Here is a 22,753-nt window from a genome sequence, read left to right as displayed (position 1 = left end):
CATATATAACTCTGGTCACCCTGTATATAGATTATAAACACAATAACGTGCTAATGTGCTGTAAATAATATTTATAGAAGACAAAAAATTCCAATAATTTTGGTAACCTCCAAATTATTAATTAGAACGATTAATTTTAAACAGGTAAATCGTTACACCAATCGTGTAAGTAGAACGTTACAAACTGAAGTTAGTCTAATTTTAGGAAGTTTTAATAATTTAATATATTTAATTTTTTTTAACCTGGAAACAAAAAACATCAAAATGAGATAATGAAGTTCTCCAATATTTTAAGAAACCCTTCTTATAATGGTTTTAAAAAAGTTGTTTTTAAAAAAATAAATGGGATACCATTACGGCCCCAGTTAGTGTGATTATTGTGAAGGCGAATGAGATTATGACTTACTTAATCATCGGCCAAGTATAATTTTTTTACGTTTTTTTTTTCCAATCTCGTTTTCCCATTGGTTTAACGAACATATTGCTCAAGTTATTTATGGAGAACAACGTTCTTCTATTATTACATTGAATCGTTTAATAGTACTTCAATATGGCGGCATATTTAAAATTAGATTAAATTTGTTTTTTGTTTAATAACAAATATATACCCTAATTTTTAAACAAATTAATACTCGGCTAGCGGGCAGCCCTAAATTGCCCACCAACTGTTGACTCACTCTTTCTACGAGTTAGAGGAAAGCTAAGATGTATTGTTAGTTTACTAAGTTCGATTCCCGGTCTAGAAGCCTTGGATTTTATTTAATGGTTAATATGAGAAATTTACAGTAAAGTATGTTAGGCGGTTATAGGCTAGACCCGCAATGCTAATATGTATTGTTGGTTTAGTAGGTTCGATTCCCGGTCTAGGCCTTGGATTTTATTTAATGGTTAATAAAAGAAATTTACAGTAAAGTAAGGCGGTTAAGAGACTAGACCCGCAATGCTAATAGGTATTGTTGGTTTAGTAGGTTCGATTCCTGGTCTTTAGGCCTTGGATTTTATTTAATGGTTAATAAAAGAAATTTACAGTAAAGTAAGGCGGTTAAGAGACTAGACCCGCAATGCTAATAGGTATTGTTGGTTTAGTAGGTTCGATTCCCCCGGTTTAGGCCTTGGATTTTATTTAATGGTTAATATGAGAAATTTATAGTAAAGTATGTTTGCTAATCGCCTCCGTCCACGACACCTAATTTGGTAGTTAGACGTTAAGCACCGTCTGAAAAAATAGGCGATTACTTTACCAGTTATTGGAAGTATCAAGAGATCTTGTCTAATTTTCGATTTCGAATTTATATCGGAAATACACTTTTCACGAACTTCTGAGTCGAAGAGAAAAACCAACATATTGGTATTTTCCGGCCCTCGTAAAAACAATAATGGTTAATGTGCAAACAGGACCACAAAAAGAATAAATAAATAAATAAATTTGCCGTAAAAAGAAGACTTAGTGAATCTAGGAAGTGAAATAGCAATTTCGGTCATCCATTTCCTCAAAATTTTGGAATATTGGTTACATAATTAAAATGTTAATTTAATAACTAAACTAATTAGACTAAACGACTAAGTTAAGTTGAATCATTTTTAAGGATTCAAAATTGGCGAGGGAATCGGTCCAAATAAAAACAACAACTCGTCTTTTTTGCCAACGTTTCGACAAACTGAGTTTTTGTAACTCAAGCCGCGTAGCCACGCGCCCTGAAGAAGGCAATATATTTGTCGAAACGTTCGTTGGCAAAAAGACGAGTTGTTTTTTTTATTTGGACCGATTCCTCGCCAATTTTGAATCCTTAATTGAATAATTTACGGTCACGAAACCTATATATTATTATTCATTTTTTTTCTTTTTTTACAGATGGTATTACCGCAGAATATGGCCACGATATTGGCACTAACCGCAATACAAGAACGACAATCAGGTACACCAGGTTCGGCCATCTCTGGACCAGCAACTCCATCTTCCACACCGTCTACTTCTTCGGCGGGCGGTACGCCTAAAGATCTGAGTGTTGGCGCTCAGTCTACAACGACAAGTAAGCGCTTCTTTTCTTTTTTTCTTTTTTTTACGTGATTACTTATATTTATTTGTTAATTCGGATGTGAACTTGTGAGAGGAATAAGGATTTAGTCCTCAGGATGCTAATAAACCATTTCCGCTTGGCAAGAGTTCCTGCAGTTTTGTAGCCTTTATCGTCCAGATGGTTCGCAATTCTGCAGCTGGCTAGCTTTACGATCTATCGTCTCCTATATTGTCGCCGACCCCTTTTTTTATTCAACTCCCACCGTATTTGATTTTATATATATGAAGATATAAAACTGGACGTATGTCGGTGTGTCTCTCTCTCTCTCTTCTCCCCGTGGAACTTTGTTTCCTTCCGCTACTCCATCATCATACTCCCCATATATCTAAAAGCGCTTTTAGTTCTTCCTATCCTGGATTTACGGTTTCTCTCCCATCTATCCCTCTCACGCCCTCTCTTACTACCAACTCCTGCCCACAAAGCTGGCCACTAAAAACCCCTATTTCACTCTGTAACATACGTTTCATATGGAACCTGGAATATACGAGTTGTTGCACAGTATTCCTGAACCATTCCCTCTTCCCGTATTATAGTACCAGGTGCAATTTTTCCTGCAACTTTCTTTACTGCCTGGTCGGTCAGTTTTGAGCGCTTGCGCATGACATTTCCACCAGCTTTATTACCCTTCTCTCCGCTGTTGTTCTATACGCGCACCTCATTCCCATCTGTTATTTACTGTCAGTGGCACACCAATAAAATATCAACAATAACAATATTGCCAACTACTCACACTAACTAGGGGGGGATAACGCCACTGTGTGTTTGTGCATGTGTAAGTGAGAGAGTAAATCTACAATCTATCCAATGTGCTTCCAGACGTACTCGTACATAATATAATAAAACATATGTTTGCCCAATACAGTGCGATCACACATTTGTTTGTCAGTATGTTACACACCGCATTGTTGCTTTTGTCGATCATGTACTTTAAATAATATGAATTTTATCTCACTTCCGATTACAAGGAAATACGTCTAAATCTCTGTCTTACGCATTGAAGTTCCTGAAAGTGCCGCGTTTTGTTAACAACTTTTTATAAATGGAGAATCATTTGAATGCACTTATTTCAAGTTAAACACAAATGAAAAAACAATTTACGAAGTAATTTTGAGGCTTGGCTTAAATAATGCTTGAATTAGTAAAAATGTCAAATTGGTAAAGAAATTATTGAAATTAAAATAGTCGTCTTTGGTAACACTGTAATTGGAGAATCGTTCAATATTAACCTCATTCTACAGATATGCATTTCCTGTCGTTAATCTAAGTTCTTTGCATTTTATTTTTACCATTGTGCCTGGAAACTGGAACGCATTGTTCCAGTAGAAGTGGATGAACACGGGCTAGAATATCTTCTTTTCACTGCAGGAACTCCTACCACCACGTACGCACTTCTCTAACGTACAGACTATGTTTACGATTACTATGTGTGTTTATGTGTTAGGGAAGGTTAAGAAACTGCTGTGTGTTGTAACAGCTTCAACTGTGCATTATCTTGCTAATAAACTTCCGGTCTAAGTTCGGTACAGGTTCCCTCTCAACTTGTACCCCCCTAATTAGTGGGGTTGTATTGTTTAAAAGGACATTTTTGCTTGCCCATTTGATCGAAAGTGATTAGGTGATTAATGTTGAGGTTGCATTTTTGCAGGTTTTCAATTGTTTCAAAGAACTCCTTAGTAATTTTTTTTTTCGGTCAATTTACCCAGTTTTCCTCTAATTTCTGTACACTTAACCCTTAAGCGTAATCGAACTACAGTCGAAGGTATTCTGCTATTTGTAGACTCTCCTACGCAGCTTCCTTTGACTCTCTTTTCTTTGCTCTTTTCTCCTGCGTGAGCTTTCATCCACGTAAAGTTTATTTCGCATCTTTCTTCTTTCTAATGTAAAGTAATTGCCTACTTTTTCAGGCGGGCTTTACGTCCAACTACCAATTAGGTGTCATGGACAGAGGCGACTAGCAAACATTCTTTACTATAAATTTCTTTTATTAACCATTAAATATAATCCAAAGCCTCAGACCAGGAATCGAACCCACTAAACCAACAATACATCTTAGTTTTGCGGGTCTAGCCTATAACCGCCTAACATACTTTACTATAAATTTCTCATATTAACCATTAAATAAAATCCAAGGCCTAAGACCAGAAATCGAACCCACTAAACCAACAATACATCTTAGTTTTGCGGGTCTAGCCTATAACCGCCTAAACATACTTTACTATAAATTTCTTTTATTAACCATTAAATAAAATCCAAGGCCTAAGACCAGAAATCGAACCCACTAAACCAACAATACATCTTAGTTTTGCGGGGTCTAGCCTATAACCGCCTAAACATACTTTACTATAAATTTCTCATATTAACCATTAAATAAAATCCAAGGCCTAAGACCAGAAATCGAACCCACTAAACCAACAATACATCTTAGTTTTGCGGGTCTAGCCTATAACCGCCTAAACATACTTTACTATAAATTTCTCATATTAACCATTAAATAAAATCCAAGGCCTAAGACCAGAAATCGAACCCACTAAACCAACAATACATCTTAGTTTTGCGGGTCTAGCCTATAACCGCCTAAACATACTTTACTATAAATTTCTTTTATTAACCATTAAATAAAATCCAAGGCCTAAGACCAGAAATCGAACCCACTAAACCAACAATACATCTTAGTTTTGCGGGTCTAGCCTATAACCGCCTAAACATACTTTACTATAAATTTCTCATATTAACCATTAAATAAAATCCAAGGCCTAAGACCAGAAATCGAACCCACTAAACCAACAATACATCTTAGTTTTGCGGGTCTAGCCTATAACCGCCTAAACATACTTTACTATAAATTTCTCATATTAACCATTAAATAAAATCCAAGGCCTAAGACCAGAAATCGAACCCACTAAACCAACAATACATCTTAGTTTTGCGGGTCTAGCCTATAACCGCCTAAACATACTTTACTATAAATTTCTTTTATTAACCATTAAATAAAATCCAAGGCCTAAGACCAGAAATCGAACCCACTAAACCAACAATACATCTTAGTTTTGCGGGTCTAGCCTATAACCGCCTAAACATACTTTACTATAAATTTCTCATATTAACCATTAAATAAAATCCAAGGCCTAAGACCAGAAATCGAACCCACTAAACCAACAATACATCTTAGTTTTGCGGGTCTAGCCTATAACCGCCTAAACATACTTTACTATAAATTTCTTTTATTAACCATTAAATAAAATCCAAGGCCTAAGACCAGAAATCGAACCCACTAAACCAACAATACATCTTAGTTTTGCGGGTCTAGCCTATAACCGCCTAAACATACTTTACTATAAATTTCTCATATTAACCATTAAATAAAATCCAAGGCCTAAGACCAGAAATCGAACCCACTAAACCAACAATACATCTTAGCTTTGCATGTCTCGACTTTCTTCTTCCTTTATTTCTATCAGCTTGGGCTTTAATTGTTTTTATATCAGATTGGTACATTTCTTAGTATTATCTAGCAGTAGATGGATTAAGTCTTCTTCTTGATGAACAACATACTAAGGACGTGAGGCCAGCGACTGAACTGTACTTGGGAATTAGTAATACGTCTGTCCTTAAAATGAAAAAAGGTTTTCTCTTTCGATTCTCTCTCTCTTGAAGCCTTCGTCTCTCTCCGTCTCTCTATAAATGTTGCGAATAAAACGGAAATGCACCTTCTTCCAATACAGATCTTCTTTTAAAATATTATCTGTAAAGGAGACCTGTTGCTAAAGATAAGATTCAGGAGAATGATTGCAATTTTGTCATCATTATTCAAAGTGTTAATATGTTAAGTGTTAAGCCCATAATGAAATGTGACATTCTAAAATGATTATTGTAGTTCACCCAGTTGGCCTGACCCCACCTACCTACATTTCAGACGCAAATTACTTGCTAAAGAAATTTTTTTGTTTCTTTCATCCAATAATATAGAGATGTCAGTTAAATTACAAATAAATAGGAAATAATGGGCAACGTTAAAACGGGCGCCTAAAGGTGTAAGTAAGTGTCAGCTGTCTCCCGCCGGCACAGCGCGCCAACTTGGCACCCTTCCCGCCTGTATATATATCGCTCGGGGTTTCTCTTTCTCTACAGCTTTTGACGGGCGCATGTCTTGTCTGTGTGTGTGTGTGTGTAATATGTCAGCTGGTATCGCACTTTATCTACACATTTATCTCTCTCTCTCTCTCTACTAATTCAACCGTCAACTATTCTGCTCATGATCTTTCATGTCGCATCTTACATTGATTCTAATGTTAGTAGTTGAAAATTTCATTAATACTGTCAAGAGAATCTCTGTTATTTTTTTTATTATTATTATTATAAACAGTCTTTTAAATTAAAATTGCTGTCTAAAATATATTCATGCATATTTATTTTAAAAAATAGTTCTCTGCAACTACGTACAGTTAATTATTTACAACTAATTACGTACAACATTGTAAAACCACTCGGTTCTACGTAAGTTCCAGACGATTTATCAGCTTAATAATTCTACATTAGTTTTTAGTTCATTGCTGTCAACAGTGTTGCCATTGTTATTTTTGAATTTAGGCATGCTTTCTCCGTAAAAAAAAAAAAAAAAACTATTAATTGATTTAAAGCAACTTTAATCGAAGATCGATTGTAAGTTCAGTGTTATATTAATTAGAATTTATAATATGATGAAAAATTAATGCCAGTTTCAGTCATGAAAAAATTTTATTATGCCGAGCTTTCGATCTAGGGACTAGGTCATCTTCAGGGCTAATTTACAATATATAGTTTTACATCATTAGATGGCTGATGTGTCTTCTGTCTTATCTGTTCATGGACTACTGTTCATAGACAAGACAGAAGAAACACCAACCTTGTAATGATGTAAAACAGTACATTGTAAATTATCCCTGAAGATGACCCTAGTCCCTAGATCGAAAGCTTGGCATAATAAAAATTTTTCAAGACTGAAAACTGGCACTAATTTTTCATCCTATTGAAACAATGATTCAGTCACCAAAAATAATTAACAGTAATTAGAATTTATACTTGTTTATCTCAATAATTATCTTTAGCTTTACTTGCCACACGTATCTAATCTCATTTCAAATCGATACTCATTCTTCTTCACAATCAAATCTTTCCAAGGAATTCTTTTTTTTTATTGGTCCCCGAACTTGGAAAGTTCATCAAGCTGGTGGTTGAACAAATTAATGAACCTCTCGGTTTTTTCTTTTTTCAGCTCAAATTTTCAAATAAATCACCAAATACGATAATAATTTTTGAGCCACTAAAAGAATTAATGACCAAAAAACCAGAGCAGAATACTCAACTTTGAGGAGCTCTAAATTGCAGAACTAATTCGTTGGAATAAATCATTAAATGACTTGATTGAAATGACTTTCTGTTCATTTTATTTTTGTTGGTGAATATATATCTGAGAATGTGGATATAGGAAGATAAATTTTATAAATATTCTTTGGCCAGATTTATTACATCCAATCTTCTATATTTTTGTGTGTGAATAATGAGGAATGATTATCCCTTGTGTCATAGATCCCAGGATTTATGTTTGTTCCCAAAAAATTTGTGAACGACTTCTAAAAACTGGTGAATACAGTCAGTATCAATATTTTACCTTATTATACATGTATTAGTTTTTTTTTTTTTTTTTAAACTCGCAGAATCCCACAGATCAATATTAAAATTCCAAGTTATTTTCTGAGTGTATCTGTAGAAGTGTTTCTATTGTCTGGAAGTTGTTCTAAAGGGAGTAAAATATATCTTTTAAGTTTTTAGTTTACAAAAAAAAAAATATGCAATCAGTTTTAAAGGATTTTGGATTTATTTCTTAAATCAAAAATTCTGGATTGTATATTTAAATCAGGCTTGTATACAGTTTTTCGAATTTAACTCGACGAAAGAATTTTTTTCTTTACAATAAACAATAACTTACTTCATGGCCCTAATATTAATTTTACAGCAAAAAAACGCTGTACTTGATTTGATCATTTAAGTATTTCGATTCAACACAATTACGATTCATCGATTGTACTTTATTAGGCTGTAAGGGATAGTTATATTATAGGTATAAAAAGGCAATTCAAGCGAATGATTGCCTGTGAAGAGGCAACAAAAGTGTTTTCAGTCATTATGAGGCACTTTCTCTCGACAATCTAAATGCATCATTAAAGTGAATTATGCGGATGGATCGTTCTTACAATAAGAGCATCAATAATGATTTACGGACATTCAACAATGATGACTTTTTTCATGTTTTTTTTTTTTTGTTTTTTAAATAAATAAAGTTTAAAAATATTTCAAGTGGGTTAAAAAAATTTTGACGAATTTTTGGAAAGTTTGAACATAATGTTAAGTAAATCTTCTGTTAAGTAAATACTAAGACCGGGAAATCGAACCCACTAAACCAACAAAACATATTAGTATTGTGGGTCTAGCCTATAACCGCCTAACATACTTTACTGTAAATCTCTTTTTATTAACCATTAAATAAAATCCAAGGCCTAGAGACCGGGGAATCGAACCCACTAAATCTTCCGGTAAATCTTATAACTAATTTATCTTGTTGAAGGATTCACTCCTAAAAATCGATTGCATACTCATAATTATGAAAGCATTTCTTAAAAAATAATGATAATTTCTACTAATGGAACGGATCAGCTTAATGATCAGGATAAGGTTACTTCTTGAATCTCTAAGGGAATCCTCTGCTTCACAACCTTAGTTGCCTGAAAGTCCGGGACATGCGGACAAGAAGGACTTATTATTAAGCTGACTGCGATTAATTTAAGCAGGAGTAAACTCTAAATAAAAAAAAAGTAAATTGTCTATTTTTTTCAAGAGGGCTTTACGTCCAACTACTCAATTAGGTGTCGTAGATGAAGGCGACTAGCAAACATACTTTACTGTAAATCTCTTTTTATTAACCATTAAATAAAATCCAAGGCCTAAGACCGGGCAATCGAACCCACTAAACCAGCAATACATCTTAGCTTTGCGGGTCTAGTCTCTTAAAACGCCTAACTATACTTTACTGTAAATTTTTTTTATTAACCATTAAATAAAATCCAAGGCCTTAGACCGGGGAATCGAACCCACTAAACCAGCAATACATCTTAGCTTTGCGGGTCTAGTCTCTTAAAACGCCTAACTATACTTTACTGTAAATTTTTTTTATTAACCATTAAATAAAATCCAAGGCCTTAGACCGGGGAATCGAACCCACTAAACCAACAATACATCTTAGCATTGCGGGTCTAGTCTCTTAACCGCTCGGCTACCGTGGCGCCTTAAAACCCTAACTAATTTATAGTCCGACACCATAACACAAAGTAATAATTAGACTTCACCAACTCAGTTCATATCTCAAACCTTACATTGATTGCCATTATCTATCGCTTGTCTGCCCAAATTAAAAGTCATATTTAAAATAATAATAATAATAATAATTTAAAATTTCCAGCATATTATTTCTATGATTGTTTAGCATAAGAAATAAACTAGATACAGTTTGGATATATAATTCCAGAAGATCTCCAGGCACAAATGTCCTAGAGATCCTGCGGGGTCCAGGACGCGCGCCTAGTCGATTGGTTCCGCATTAACCTCTTCTCACTCAGAATAAATTACAGCAAATTGCCAAGAATTCATTCTCTCCCCTCTCCTCCCCACTCTTCTCCTACAGACACCTAACTCGCTGCTCACACAAACGAACCTAACCTATCTAAAAAGAAAAAAATTTAAAAAAAAATTGTTTATTGGGCCTTGAGATTTTGGTGGTAAAATTACCAAAAACCGTATCTAATTTCCGCCTAATTATCTCGGAACAGATTTGATACAGGTTTTTACATTCACTCTTCCCTCCTTTTTTCACTCGTTCTCCCGCGTTTTATAATCGTAAACACATTAATTATGTTTACATAGACACACCTGCGAACATGGTTACCTGTGAAATAGAAATAATTAACTTTAATTAACGAAACAAATCTAAAAAAATTGTTTAATTTTATTGTGTAAAACCACGTTAGCCGAGCGGTTAGAGGCGAGACCTCTGCGAGCTAATATGTATTGTGGTACTGGGTTCGATTCCTGGTCTAATCCTAGGATTTTATTTAATGGTTAATAAAGGAAATTTACAGTAAAGTATGTTTGTTAGTCGTCTCCGTCCACGTCACCTAATTTGGTAGTTGGACGTAAAGCCCGCCTGAAAAAATAGACAATTACTTTACTTTAAAACCACTTTTAAAACCGGATATAGACTTGAAAATTTCAAATGACTACACAAAGAGGCTAACTTTTCCGGTTAAGGGAATCCTCAATAAAGTTTCAAAGCAATTAGAGAGATTTTGGTGAAGCAAGGGTTCAAAGGAATTCTAGAATCGTAACTTTGTAAATTAAAGAAACATTCGGAATTGCATCTTTTGCATAAAACATTTGTTTGTTCGCTCAATTTCTATTATAAAAGGGAGTATTGAAGTCGTATCAAATTTTGGCGATTTAATTAACAACTCCCTGGCGCCAACAACTCTCCTCTAATTCCCCAGGGATGGTATATCGGGCATAGTATCGTGGAACCGCTAGGAGGGATCAGGATGAACATTCCCGTAAAGGCTGGGTATGTCCTCCTCTATTGCCCTGTATTTACGTAGGGCTTTTTTTTTAAAAAAAAAAAAAAAGGATCAAATGTCCTGCCAAGCTCAGTTTAATTAGGGAAGAGCGATTACATCCACTCTTTCAGCATGGTGCCTTGGATTGGGCTCCGGAAATGCTGCTAAATGAGGGAAAACAGCATTCTGGGATATCTCACTTCCTAGCGCTTTATACCCCTTTTGCCTCCACCAAACATCTGCCCCTTAGACGTTCTGTGGAATGACTTCCTGTGTTCTCCTCTCAGCAAGATAGAGGATTCTCTCAAAATCCCGGCTGTACGAGGGGGTACCCAAAAAAAACCGGAATTATTTTTTAAAAGCTATTTATTTACAAATTTTTTACAGAACAACCTTATCCCCTTCAAAATACTCTCCATTACAACTAATACATTTGTCCCACCGGTGCTTCCACTGTTCGAAACATTTTTTGTAGTCATCTTTAGAAATGGCTGACAGCTCCTTCTTCGTTTTTTTCTTGACCTCTTCAATGTTGTCAAATCGGTGACCTTTCATGCCCTTTTTCATGCGTGGAAATAAGAAAAAGTCGCACGGAGCCAGGTCAGGTGAGTAAGGTGCGTGGGGCAGCGGAACCATGCCATTTTTAGCCAAAAACTGTGTAACAGAGATGGCTGTGTGTGCAGGTGCATTGTCGTGGTGGAAGAACCAGTCTCCTGTTTGCCACAAATCGGGTCTTTTTTGGCGAACACTATTGCGCAATCTTTTCAAAACTTCCAAATACAAGGTTTGATTGACGGTCTGACCTGGGGGGACAAACTCTGAATGGACTACGCCTTTGGCATCAAAAAAGCAAATCAGCATTGTTTTGATGTTTGACTTGACGACATTTTTTTGGTCGGGGTGAAGATGACGTCTTCCATTGGCTCGACTGTTGCTTTGTTTCTGGGTCATAACCATAGCACCATGACTCATCACCAGTAATGACCTTTGACAGAAAGTCTGGATCAGTTTCAAGCTGTTGTTTCAAAGCACGACATGTTTCAACTCGATGTTCTTTTTGATTGTCAGCCAGAACTCGAGGAACAAACTTGGCAGCAACCCTTTTCATCCCCAAATCTTCCGTTAAAATTCGCTGAACCGAGCTCCAAGATAACCCACTACTCTCTGACAGTTGATCAATTGTCTGTCGACGGTCTGTGAACACCAGCTCTCGAATTTTTTCAACATTTTCGTCGATTCGGGCAGTTGATGGACGTCCAGAACGAGGTTTGTCATCAATCGACATGTCGCCATTTTTAAACCGAGTAAACCACTCGTATACTTGAGTTTTTCCCATAGCGTCATCTTTGTAAGCTGTTTTCAACATTAAAACACTTTCAGCAGCATTTTTGCCGAGTAGAAAACAAAATTTCAGAGCTGCACGTTGTTCACTTAAACTTGCCATCATAAAAAACGAAAAAAGAACAAAACAGCGCTGGTAAAAACAATCACTGCAGTTGAACAGAACAAGCCAGGCAGACAACACAGGCAGGACTGAACTGGCAAAGAATTGCGCTATACACGTCTAGCGGCAGAAATGCGTACTACATAAGCTCCATGCGCGGCAACGCAATTCCGGTTATTTTTGGGTACCCCCTCGTACATAGTTTCAGTTGACCTACTCATAGCATAAATTGTCCGTCGGGCACCACAAGGAGTGATCGAATTTTGCCGTCTAATCATAGCCTTGAAGATTCTGGTACGATTGGTAGGAAGAAATAACGCTGTCAAAAAAATATAAAAATGTTGCACAGATATTTACTATTATCCATAACACGGTTCTTCTAGAAGGAGTCAATCTTTTTAAAAATAAAATACAAAAAAAATGAACTCTCAATCAACCATAAGAAAACCAGTTTTATTGATTTATAAAATAATAAAAAAAATCAATGACGTAAAAACCAAATTGAGCAGTGATTAACTTTTTCTTTTAAGTGCAATTCAATTTAATCGCAAAAATTATCGAAGAAAAAATAGAAATAAATTTACTATAATCATCAGAACCCAATTTTATTAAGTAACAAAAAAATGAGTTGGTAAATTCTTTCAGAAAATCTTCAAAAAATACTTTAATTACAAAAAACAAAACAAAAAAGACAAAAAACCTGTCTTGGAGATTTTTGTCTTGGAGAGGTGCAGCACGAATCTCCCTCTCTCTCTCTCTCTCTCTCTCTCTCTCTCTCTCTCTCTCTCTCTCCAGTCAGCTCCCTGAAGTGTTCAAAGTGTAATAGAAATTCCCAATCGCTCCTCAAAGATGAAGGTAGTTAAGCTCAAGAGAAACAACTTATTTTTTTGATACAGGTATAAAATAGATACGCGTATATAATTTTACGTTTTAATCTTATTAATTTATTTTTTTAAAAAATGAAAATATTATTAACTTCTCAAAGTTGACTTTTACGTATATATACATATATATATATATATATCTACATATTCAGAAATATTGAAAAATTGGCGATATTATTGAAAAATTCTCACATAATTTCCGTACGTGAACGTAATTTACAATTTTACATTATTTTTCTTTAAAATTTGAGTTAAAGTAATACGACAAGGGCGTGTGTGTGTGTGTGATGGACGGGTAGTTTTAGCGCTGCATTGAGCTCCTGAGTATTAGGATATCATAGAATGTACGCTTAAACAGTTCAAACTGAAGGTGTGTAAATGAGCTGTCTGCTAACAATGCTAAACCCGCAATGCTAAGATGTATTGCGGTACTGGTTCGATTTTTTGCGCCGTTCGAAACAAGTAGTTTTGCACATTAAGTCTGCCTGAATTCTTTAATTGTTAAGTACATTTATCTTGTTTTTAGTGGCTGATTCATCTAAGAGTGTAGACAAAGTTTCAGTCCCCATTACTTTCTCTTGAGATGCTGTAGCCGTAGATTAGGAGAGGATGCTGATTTCAGATAAAGTTTTTAGGGTGTCTTGTGACAAAACTATATTTTTTATTATACGAGGGTCGTTTGAAAAGTCCGTGCAAAAATAAAAACTACTTAATTTTTTGGGGTAAACCTTTTTTATTTTTCAACATAGTCTCCTTTTAGGCTTATACACTTCGTCCAACGCTGCTCTAGTTTGTTGATCCCTTCCGAATAATAGGATTTGTCCAAGTCTGAAAAATAGCCATTCGTTTCTGCAATCACCTCCTCGTTTGAATGAAATCTTTTTCCCGCCAGCCATTTCTTCATATTGGGGAACAAATAGTAGTCCGAGGGAGCCAAGTCTGGAGAATAGGGGGGATGTGAAACGAGTTGGAACCCTATTTTCATTAATTTTGCGACCACAACTGCTGAGGTGTGAGCTGGTGCGTTGTCGTGATGGAAAAGGACTTTTTTGTGGGCCAATCGTGGGCGTTTTTCTTGCAGCTCGGTTTTCAAACGGTCCAATAACGATGAATAATATGCACCTGTAATAGTTTTACCCTTTTCCAGATAGTCGATGAGGATTATTCCTTGCGAATCCCAAAAGACAGTCGCCATAATCTTTCCGGCCGAAGGAACGGTATTCGCCTTTTTTGGCGCAGATTCCCCCTTGGTAACCCATTGTTTAGATTGTTCTTTGGTCTCAGGAGTGTAGTGATGTATCCATGTTTCATCCACAGTGACGAAACGACGCTTAAAGTCCTGCGGATTCTTCTGGAACAGCTGCAAACCGTCCTTGCAACACTTCACACGATTTCGTTTTTGGTCAAGCGTGAGCAATCGCGGCACCCATCTTGCGGATAGCTTTGTCATGTCCAAATGTTGATGCAAAATATTATGTACCCGTTCATTCGAGATGCCCACAGCACTAGCAATCTCACGCACCTTCACTCTTCTGTCATCCATCACCATATCATGGATTTTATCAATGATTTCTGGAGTAGTAACCTGAACAGGGCGTCCAGAACGTTCAGCGTCACTTGTGCCCATATGGCCACTCCGAAACTGATCTAATCGAAGGTGCAGAGTCGCCATAATGTTTATCAAGCTTCTCTTTAGTCTCCTGAGGCGTTTTGCCTTTCATAAAGTAGTGTTTAATCAACACACGAAATTCTTTTTCGTCCATTTTTTGAAAATCACTCGACTTCCTCGATTCAAACGAATGCCAAACACAAAGAAATAGACCGATCTGGCTGAAACTTGGTGTGTGTTCTTCCAAGAGATGCTACTAACTAAACATAACCTCGATACGCGCCAGTAGTGCTATCTCTCTGACTTTGCACGGACTTTTCAAACGACCCTCGTAGTTCTTTTGGGGACACAGAAAACAGCGAAGAATTTTAGATTGCTAGGACTTGATTCTTTGATTCTAGGAGCTTTGATTGTTATACTTTATTACGTTCAAAATTATTATTAGTAATTATTAGTTGATAAAGTTTTAGATATACAGTTGGCCACACTGAATTAGTTAACTGGTAAACCCAAATGCAAATTAGGAGTTTTTAAATCCACAAGTACCCTAGGGTTCCTCTCTATGATCTATAATCTTGCCAACGACCACTGACAGCTCTTTCTTATCTTCATAACCTCTGTAAACATTCTTCAAAGTTTTAAAACCTTCATTTTAATAAGTCCCTTAGCTAACATAGCATACATCTATAGTAAACTATGAATAGCCATATAAGTTTTTTGTTTGTTCAAATGCATGAATTGCATGATATAGCAAAGAGGTTTCTAATCTCGAAGCGAACGCTTGATGTATGGCAGTTGACTGATAAAAGAGAAATAGACAGAGAGAGAGAATATGAATGTGTTCTGCCTACACTATTGAGGCTTAATTTTAGTTTTTTATTTCTAACAATCGATCACCTCATGACGACGACGTCGTGTCAAAAAAAAAAATGTAATAATATGTGATGTAGATGGTTTTTAGTGGTAGTTATGAAGCCCTCTGACAAAGAAAGGTTTACTGATGGACTTAAAAGTAAGGGACTTAGTTATAAAAAGGGGGTAACTGTTTAGCCTTTTTGCTATAACCGTGTTTGATTGCAATTAGGTCTTCCTTTTTTAGGAAGGGAGTGAAATGATGTAGGAAGAATTATTTTGAAGGGCGGAAGGGTTGTGTGTGTGTTCCAGTGACTCACCCACCGCTTGACCGGATATTACGCACAACTCCCTCTATATGTGGACAGCTGTGCGCACCCTGCTGGCGGATAAATTCACTCCTAAAAGCTGTGCATATTATTTACTATATTACTCTACCAAATCCCCTCCCGCCAAAAAAAAGAAAAGAGAAACCCCGCTTGCAACCTTCCTAAATAATAATAATTCTGCTACCCCTTTAGCGTCTCTGCTCTATCGAATATGGAACGGGAACAGTGGGGTAATTGTGTACAATTAGTATTGTGTGCTCAATGAATGAGTGAATCCAAAAAATAAAAAGGAGAGAGATAAAGCGATTCATTGAGAGCGACAGGAGAACCCTGGAACTCCATTCTTCCAGTAGAAAAAAAAATTAAAACCCAGAAGCGCACAGAAAAGAAAAACCTTTTATTAAAAAATATTCATTGATAAGAAGATCAGGGAATATTCAGTCATGTTTGACTCCATTTTCTCTCTCAGTTTCTCTCCCCACTTCTTGATGAATCATGATTTTTTGTATGCACTCAATCTTTCTCATTTTGATGCACACAACCGGACCACCCCAGGTTTGCCACCCTCTCTTCAGATTGGAATTCATAAGCTGAAATAATTAAATAAATAAAAAAAAAATTCTGCCACTGCCTTCTTAATAAATTGAACTCTGGGGTGGGGAGAGAATAAAAGAAATTAGAAAAAGCAAAAAAGATAATTAATTTATCAAAAGTAAATTTCCTCATTCTTTGATTTTGATTAATTAAATTGTAATCTTATTGGTGCTCAGTGGAGACCAAGTGAGTTCTGATTAGTACCATGTATTGTGCCAGAATGTGCTTATTCAATCTACTTCTTTAAATGATTATTTCAAAAAAAAAAAAATGTATTCGCAGTATCTTTCTCTTTACTTACAGCCATGTTTTAAATCCAGCTTCTTCTGGTGCACATCTTTTTTTTTCTACTTCTTAATCTTCTTTTTCTCTACCGCTACTAAGGTGTAAGAATTGTTTTAAGGAGTCTACACAGAATGCTTTGGCCTTTAGGCGCCACAATAGCTGAGCGGTTATAGGTCTAGACCCGCACAGCTAAGATGTATTGCGGTTGTAGTCTATATTCCTAATGGTTTATATGAGAAATTTACAGTAAAGTATAGTTAGCTAATCGCCACGATAGCCGAGCGGTTATAGGCTAGACCTGTACAACTAAGATGTATTGCGGTACTAGTCTATATTCCCAACGGTTTATATGAGAAATTTACAGTAAAGTATAGTTAGCTAATCGCCACGGTAGCCTAGCGGTTATAGGCTAGACCCGCACAGCTAAGATGTATTGCGGTACTAGTCTATATTCCCAACGGTTTATTTGAGAAATTTACAGTAAAGTATAGTTAGCTAATCGCCTCCGTCCACGACACCTAATTTGGTAGTTGGACGTAAAGCCTGCCTGTAAAAATAGGCATTATCATATCTTCCTGGGTCTTAATTTTATTTTTCTTATGTTTTTTTATTGATCTTATCATTTTGTTGATAATGTTTTATTGCAGATCGCGATCATATTTCCTAAACATGACTAAATGATTACAAACTATTAGTGTGTGCAACTGATTGGGCTAAGATTTCTATAGCCTTGGTGTAACCGGTTTCAGAATTAAAGCTAATTTTTGAGGAAGCATTTCCTGTTTTGACCAATTTTGACCAAAACTTTATTACTTTATCACTTCCTGAAAGTAATAATCGTCTTATAACTCGTTTCTAGTCTCGGCAAATCCGTTAAAAATCATTAGAATAGTTCCCACTATATTACGATTCATAATTAACAATTCCTAAGCTATAATTCATTGTCGATCTAATTGCATATTTAAAGATAGTCCAAGGTTGGATGCTGATCAATATTATCTTAATAAGACAATATAACAATCATGATAAAGAAAGAGGGGATACAGAAAAAAGAAGATAGAGAAAAGTTTTATGAATTGGGTAATATTATTCTCGCGCGCTATTGTGTTCCTTTAATAATAATAGAAAAAATATTCTTTCAAAATAATAATGATAATAATAAGACGGTTGGAGCTATTGATGAGTCCCAGATAGTATTGTCTTCTTCAGTCCCTCCAGTCTTGTAGTTAGCTCTTCATCATTCCTTTTCTCTCAATATTTAATTAAAACACATCGCATTGCGCGCGTTGTATTCATCAAAAAGCATTTCTTTCTCTCTTCTGCCTTCATCTCCTTCGTCTATCTTATTGATGGACCTTTAACTCAGCTTATTTTCACGGTCCTTTCTCCCCACCTTTCCTGATCAATTAATCAATACTGAAAGATTAAAAAATCCATTTTTTTTTTTTTTTTTGTAACTATTGTTTGAATTGATTTTAAAATGTTTATTGTGCTGAATGAACAAGGTTGTCTCCAGGGCCACTATGATGGTCTCATTTCTTGAGTTAACTTCTTCTTTTTCTTTTGGTACCGGAAATCAATTATTGTAAAATGCTTGGTTTCCTTTATTCTGGCCGGGTTTTTTGGAATCCAACCAGGGTTCTGTTCTGGATCACCGTTACCATTTGCAAGGTCCCAGCGCAGTTTGCATAATTCGAAAATTGGGACTCTTTTACGAGGGTCGTTTGAAAAGTCCGTGCAAAGTCAGAGAGATAGCACTACTGGCGCGTATCGAGGTTATGTTTAGTTAGTAGCATCTCTTGGAAGAACACACACCAAGTTTCAGCCAGATCGGTCTATTTCTTTGTGTTTGGCATTCGTTTGAATCGAGGAACTCGAGTGATTTTCAAAAAAATGGACGAAAAAGAATTTCGTGTGTTGATTAAACACTACTTTATGAAACGCAAAACGCCTCAGGAGACTAAAGAAAAGCTTGATAAACATTATGGTGACTCTGCACCTTCGATTAGAACAGTTTATAAGTGGTTTCAAAAATTTTCGGAGTGGCCATATGGGCACAAGTGACGCTGAACGTTCTGATCGCCCTGTTGAGGTTACTACTCCAGAAATCATTGATAAAATCCATGATATGGTGATGGATGGCAGAAGAGTGAAGGTGCGTGAGATTGCTAGTGCTGTGGGCATCTCGAATGAAAGGGGTACATAATATTTTGCATCAACATTTGGACATGACAAAGCTATCCGCAAGATGGGTGCCGCGATTGCTCACGCTTGACCAAAAACGAAATCGTGTGAAGTGTTGCAAGGACAGGTTTGCAGCTGTTCCAGAAGAATCCGCAGGACTTTAAGCGTCGTTTCGTCACTGTGGATGGAACATGGATACATCACTACACTCCTGAGACCAAAGAACAATCTAAACAATGGGTTACCAAGGGAGAATCTGCGCCAAAAAAGGCGAAGACCGTTCCTTCGGCCGGAATGATTATGGCGACTGTCTTTTGGGATTCGCAAGGAATAATCCTCATCGACTATCTGGAAAAGGGTAAAACTATTACAGGTGCACATTATTCATCGTTATTGGACCGTTTGAAAACCGAGCTGCAAGAAAAACGCCCATGATTGGCCCACAAAAAAGTCCTTTTCCATCACGACAACGCACCAGCTCACACCTCAGAGGTTGTGGTCGCAAAATTAATGGAAATAGGGTTCCAACTCGTTTCACATCCCCCCTATTCTCCAGACTTGGCTCCTTCGGACTACTATTTGTTCCCCAATATGAAGAAATGGCTGGCGGGAAAAAGATTTTATTCAAACGAGGAGGTGATTGAAGAAACGAATGGCTATTTTTCAGACTTGGACAAATCCTATTATTCGGAAGGGATCAACAAACTAGAGCAGCGTTGGACGAAGTGTATAAGCCTAAAAGGAGACTATGTTGAAAAATACAATAGGTTTACCCCAAAAAATTAAGTAGTTTTTATTTTTGCACGGACTTTTCAAACGACCCTCGTACGTAAAAAATTTGTTATACTCTTTCTGATTAGAGGTGAAAATTGTATTATCAAATTTGATGTTTTGGGATTATTATTATTAATAGCAGGCCTCTTTCTGTAATGCGGAAGTACTGCGATCGTGACCAAATTTTCGAGATTTTCAAGTTTTTACTTCCGGTAACTTTCCATATTTTTTGAGATATTTCCTATTTCCTATCAATCAATCAGAAAAGTTCCGTGTGTATCTAACATTACATATGTTAGATCTTTGTTCGTTTCTGTTATCTGATTTTAAATATTCTTTAACAAAATATACATGTAGACAGGAATTTAGATATATTTTTTTCTCTTTTTTTTTTAAGATGTAATAAATCAAGAATTTCTAAAGATGAGTTATTTTTAAAAATGCTTCTTTTTTTTTCTGTAAGTTTTTCTGTTCTGTCACGGTTGGTTTCTTTAGATGTGGCAAACGGCTCTGTTTCTACGCTGGCAAGTCGCTTGGCGCGGCTCTAGCGGCAGGTTGTGCACTAAAAAACCTGAGCGACATATTTAAATGAATGAATCATTCCATGTCTTTTTAATTTATCTTAACAATGTCACACAGCCAGTGTCTACCTTATTATAATGAAATGGGACTTTTTTAAAAATATTTCTTATTTTTTTGAACAGTTTTAGTTTTTATTAATTCTTTTGATATTCTCATATATTCTTTCCGTTACATTATTTTTATCAAAGTTTATCAAAATGAGAGATAATTTTGAGCTTTAAACAGAAATATCCGTTTTGTAAACCAATTTGTAAAAAATCCTCTCTCTTTTTTTAATAGAAGTTCGAAAGCAAATACTTCGTCTTGCAGGAAGAAAAGTATAGCACTTCCGGAGGCGCTGACTGGACGGACTTCAGCGCTTTAAATTAAAAAAAAAAATATATATATTCAGAAGGGGGACTCACAATTAGTGGCCATTCCTCTCAGGAATCTAGGCGTCCCTAAAATAAATTAAAGCAGGAATTAGCTGAAGATAGTCGTACTTATTAAACCACCTCTGATGATGAAAGCAACCTTGAAACCGGTCAGGGGATACAATAAAACATGCGTGGCTATGACCGGATATAAGCTAATACGGCTAACCTAACCCACACTTTCATAGTAATTTTATTAATTCGCCGTAATTATTATCTGAGTTAATTTTACCGCTACTCATTGGCGGCGATACCTTCAACATCTCTCTCTCTCTCTCTTTGCCATGGCCCTCCATCCAACACCTCTTTGCTCCAACTCATCAGGGATTTCCTGTTAATAAGTTCTCCAAAGTTTTTCGGCTCATCTTGCGACAAATTATGTCTCAATATAATCCTTGCGCTCTCTTCTCTAGTCTTAGAATATTTGTCAGTCCAAGAAAGCTGTTCAAATGTAAGCTGGCTCCTCTTGGGTTTCCAAGCTGTTAGTTGGCTTACAAAAAAAAATAATAATGATGATGCTTATCAATTTTTATTTAAAGTAAATTAAATTAATTGTCTATTCTTTCAGGCCGGTTTTACGTCCAACAACCAAATTAGGTGTCCGTGGACGTAGGGGATTAGCTAACTATACTTTATAACAAATTTCTCAAATAAACCATTGGAATATAGACTGGTACCGCAATACATCTTAGCTGTGCGGGTCTAGCCTATAACCGCTCGGCTATCGTGGCGATTAGCTAACTATACTTTACTGTAAATTTCTCATATAAACCATTGGGAATATAGACTAGTACCGCAATACATCTTAGCTGTGCGGGTCTAGCCTATAACCGCTCGGCTATCGTGGCGATTAGCTAACTATACTTTACTGTAAATTTCTCATATAAACCATTGGGAATATAGACTAGTACCGCAATACATCTTAGCTGTGCGGGTCTAGCCTATAACCGCTCGGCTATCGTGGCGATTAGCTAACTATACTTTACTGTAAATTTCTCATATAAACCATTGGGAATATAGACTGGTACCGCAATACATCTTAGCTGTGCGGGTCTAGCCTATAACCGCTCGGCTATCGTGGCGATTAGCTAACTATACTTTACTGTGAATTTCTCATATAAACCATTGGGAATATAGACTAGTACCGCAATACATCTTAGCTGTGCGGGTCTAGCCTATAATCGCTCGGGCTATCGTGTCGATTAGCTAACTATACTTTACTGTAAATTTCTCATATAAACCATTGGGAATATAGACTAGTACCGCAATACATCTTAGCTTTGCGGGTTTAGCTTATAACCACTCGGCTATCGTGGCGCCTTAATTTTTATTTACAGTTAAAATGCTTGTATCAACCGAAAATTTTTTTTTATAAAATTCAAAATTAAAATAAGCAGCAATTATTATTGTAAGAGAAGAAAAATATTTTCCTGAATACATACAATTTTTCAACGTGGGTAAAAACACTTGGTACCTTTAAATCATTATTTTATATTTTATCTAATTAAAAAGAAATGAAAGATTACTTAACAACCAAAAACATTTTTAAAAAAATATTTTTTGGTAAAAGTATACACAGAAAGCGGTGTCATGGCTCTAATCACAAAATGATTAATCTGTGTTCTGTTTCCGGTACGTACACTTCTTCTACTACCAACCAACGAAAAATGGACGAGGTGAATGGCAGTAATATTAAACCAGTTCTAACTACATCTCTACTTATTTAGTTGGCTGTTGCTGTCTTTTTCTTTTTTTTTACAACCCAAACTTTTTTATCTTAATAATTGCGTGCGAACATAACTGGAGTTCGGAGTTTTTTGTTGTATTTAAAAAGCAAAAATATTACGAAAATTATCTAGTAAATTTGTTTGCTAATTCTATTCTAACTTAATAACCAGTTGGATGTAAAACCAGCTGATAGAGAAATATTCCTTAAATTGTTCAATTCTCTTATAGCTTCCTTAGGCTGGAAACATAGTGGAGCGGCGAGCAAAGCGGCGCTGATAGCGAAGAGCGAAGCGGCGAAATCAAACACAAGTTAACATATGGGACCGCGCATAGTGGCGAGCAAAGCGAAGATAGAGCAACT

At 36.0% G+C, this 22,753-nt stretch overlaps 1 protein-coding gene across 12 annotated transcripts in view; it reads left to right on the top strand.

The window, feature by feature from the left end:
• LOC141450758 (zinc finger protein castor homolog 1-like) overlaps nucleotides 1-22,753 on the top strand; it is a 295,992-nt gene that overhangs the window by 228,013 nt on the left and 45,226 nt on the right. For all 12 annotated transcript variants that reach the window (XM_074121525.1, XM_074121524.1, XM_074121523.1 and 9 more), the window contains exon 5: nucleotides 1,853-2,030. In XM_074121525.1, coding sequence (XP_073977626.1) covers nucleotides 1,853-2,030 — 178 coding nt within the window. The remainder of the gene's footprint in view (nucleotides 1-1,852; nucleotides 2,031-22,753) is intronic.

Source organism: Rhodnius prolixus, unplaced genomic scaffold, assembly GCF_049639745.1.
Source record: "Rhodnius prolixus isolate KJV_2025 unplaced genomic scaffold, Rpr scaffold_8, whole genome shotgun sequence".
NCBI lineage: Eukaryota > Metazoa > Arthropoda > Insecta > Hemiptera > Reduviidae > Rhodnius > Rhodnius prolixus.
The sequence above is the reverse complement of the archived record's forward strand: the minus strand, read 5'-3'. Positions and strand labels throughout refer to the sequence as shown.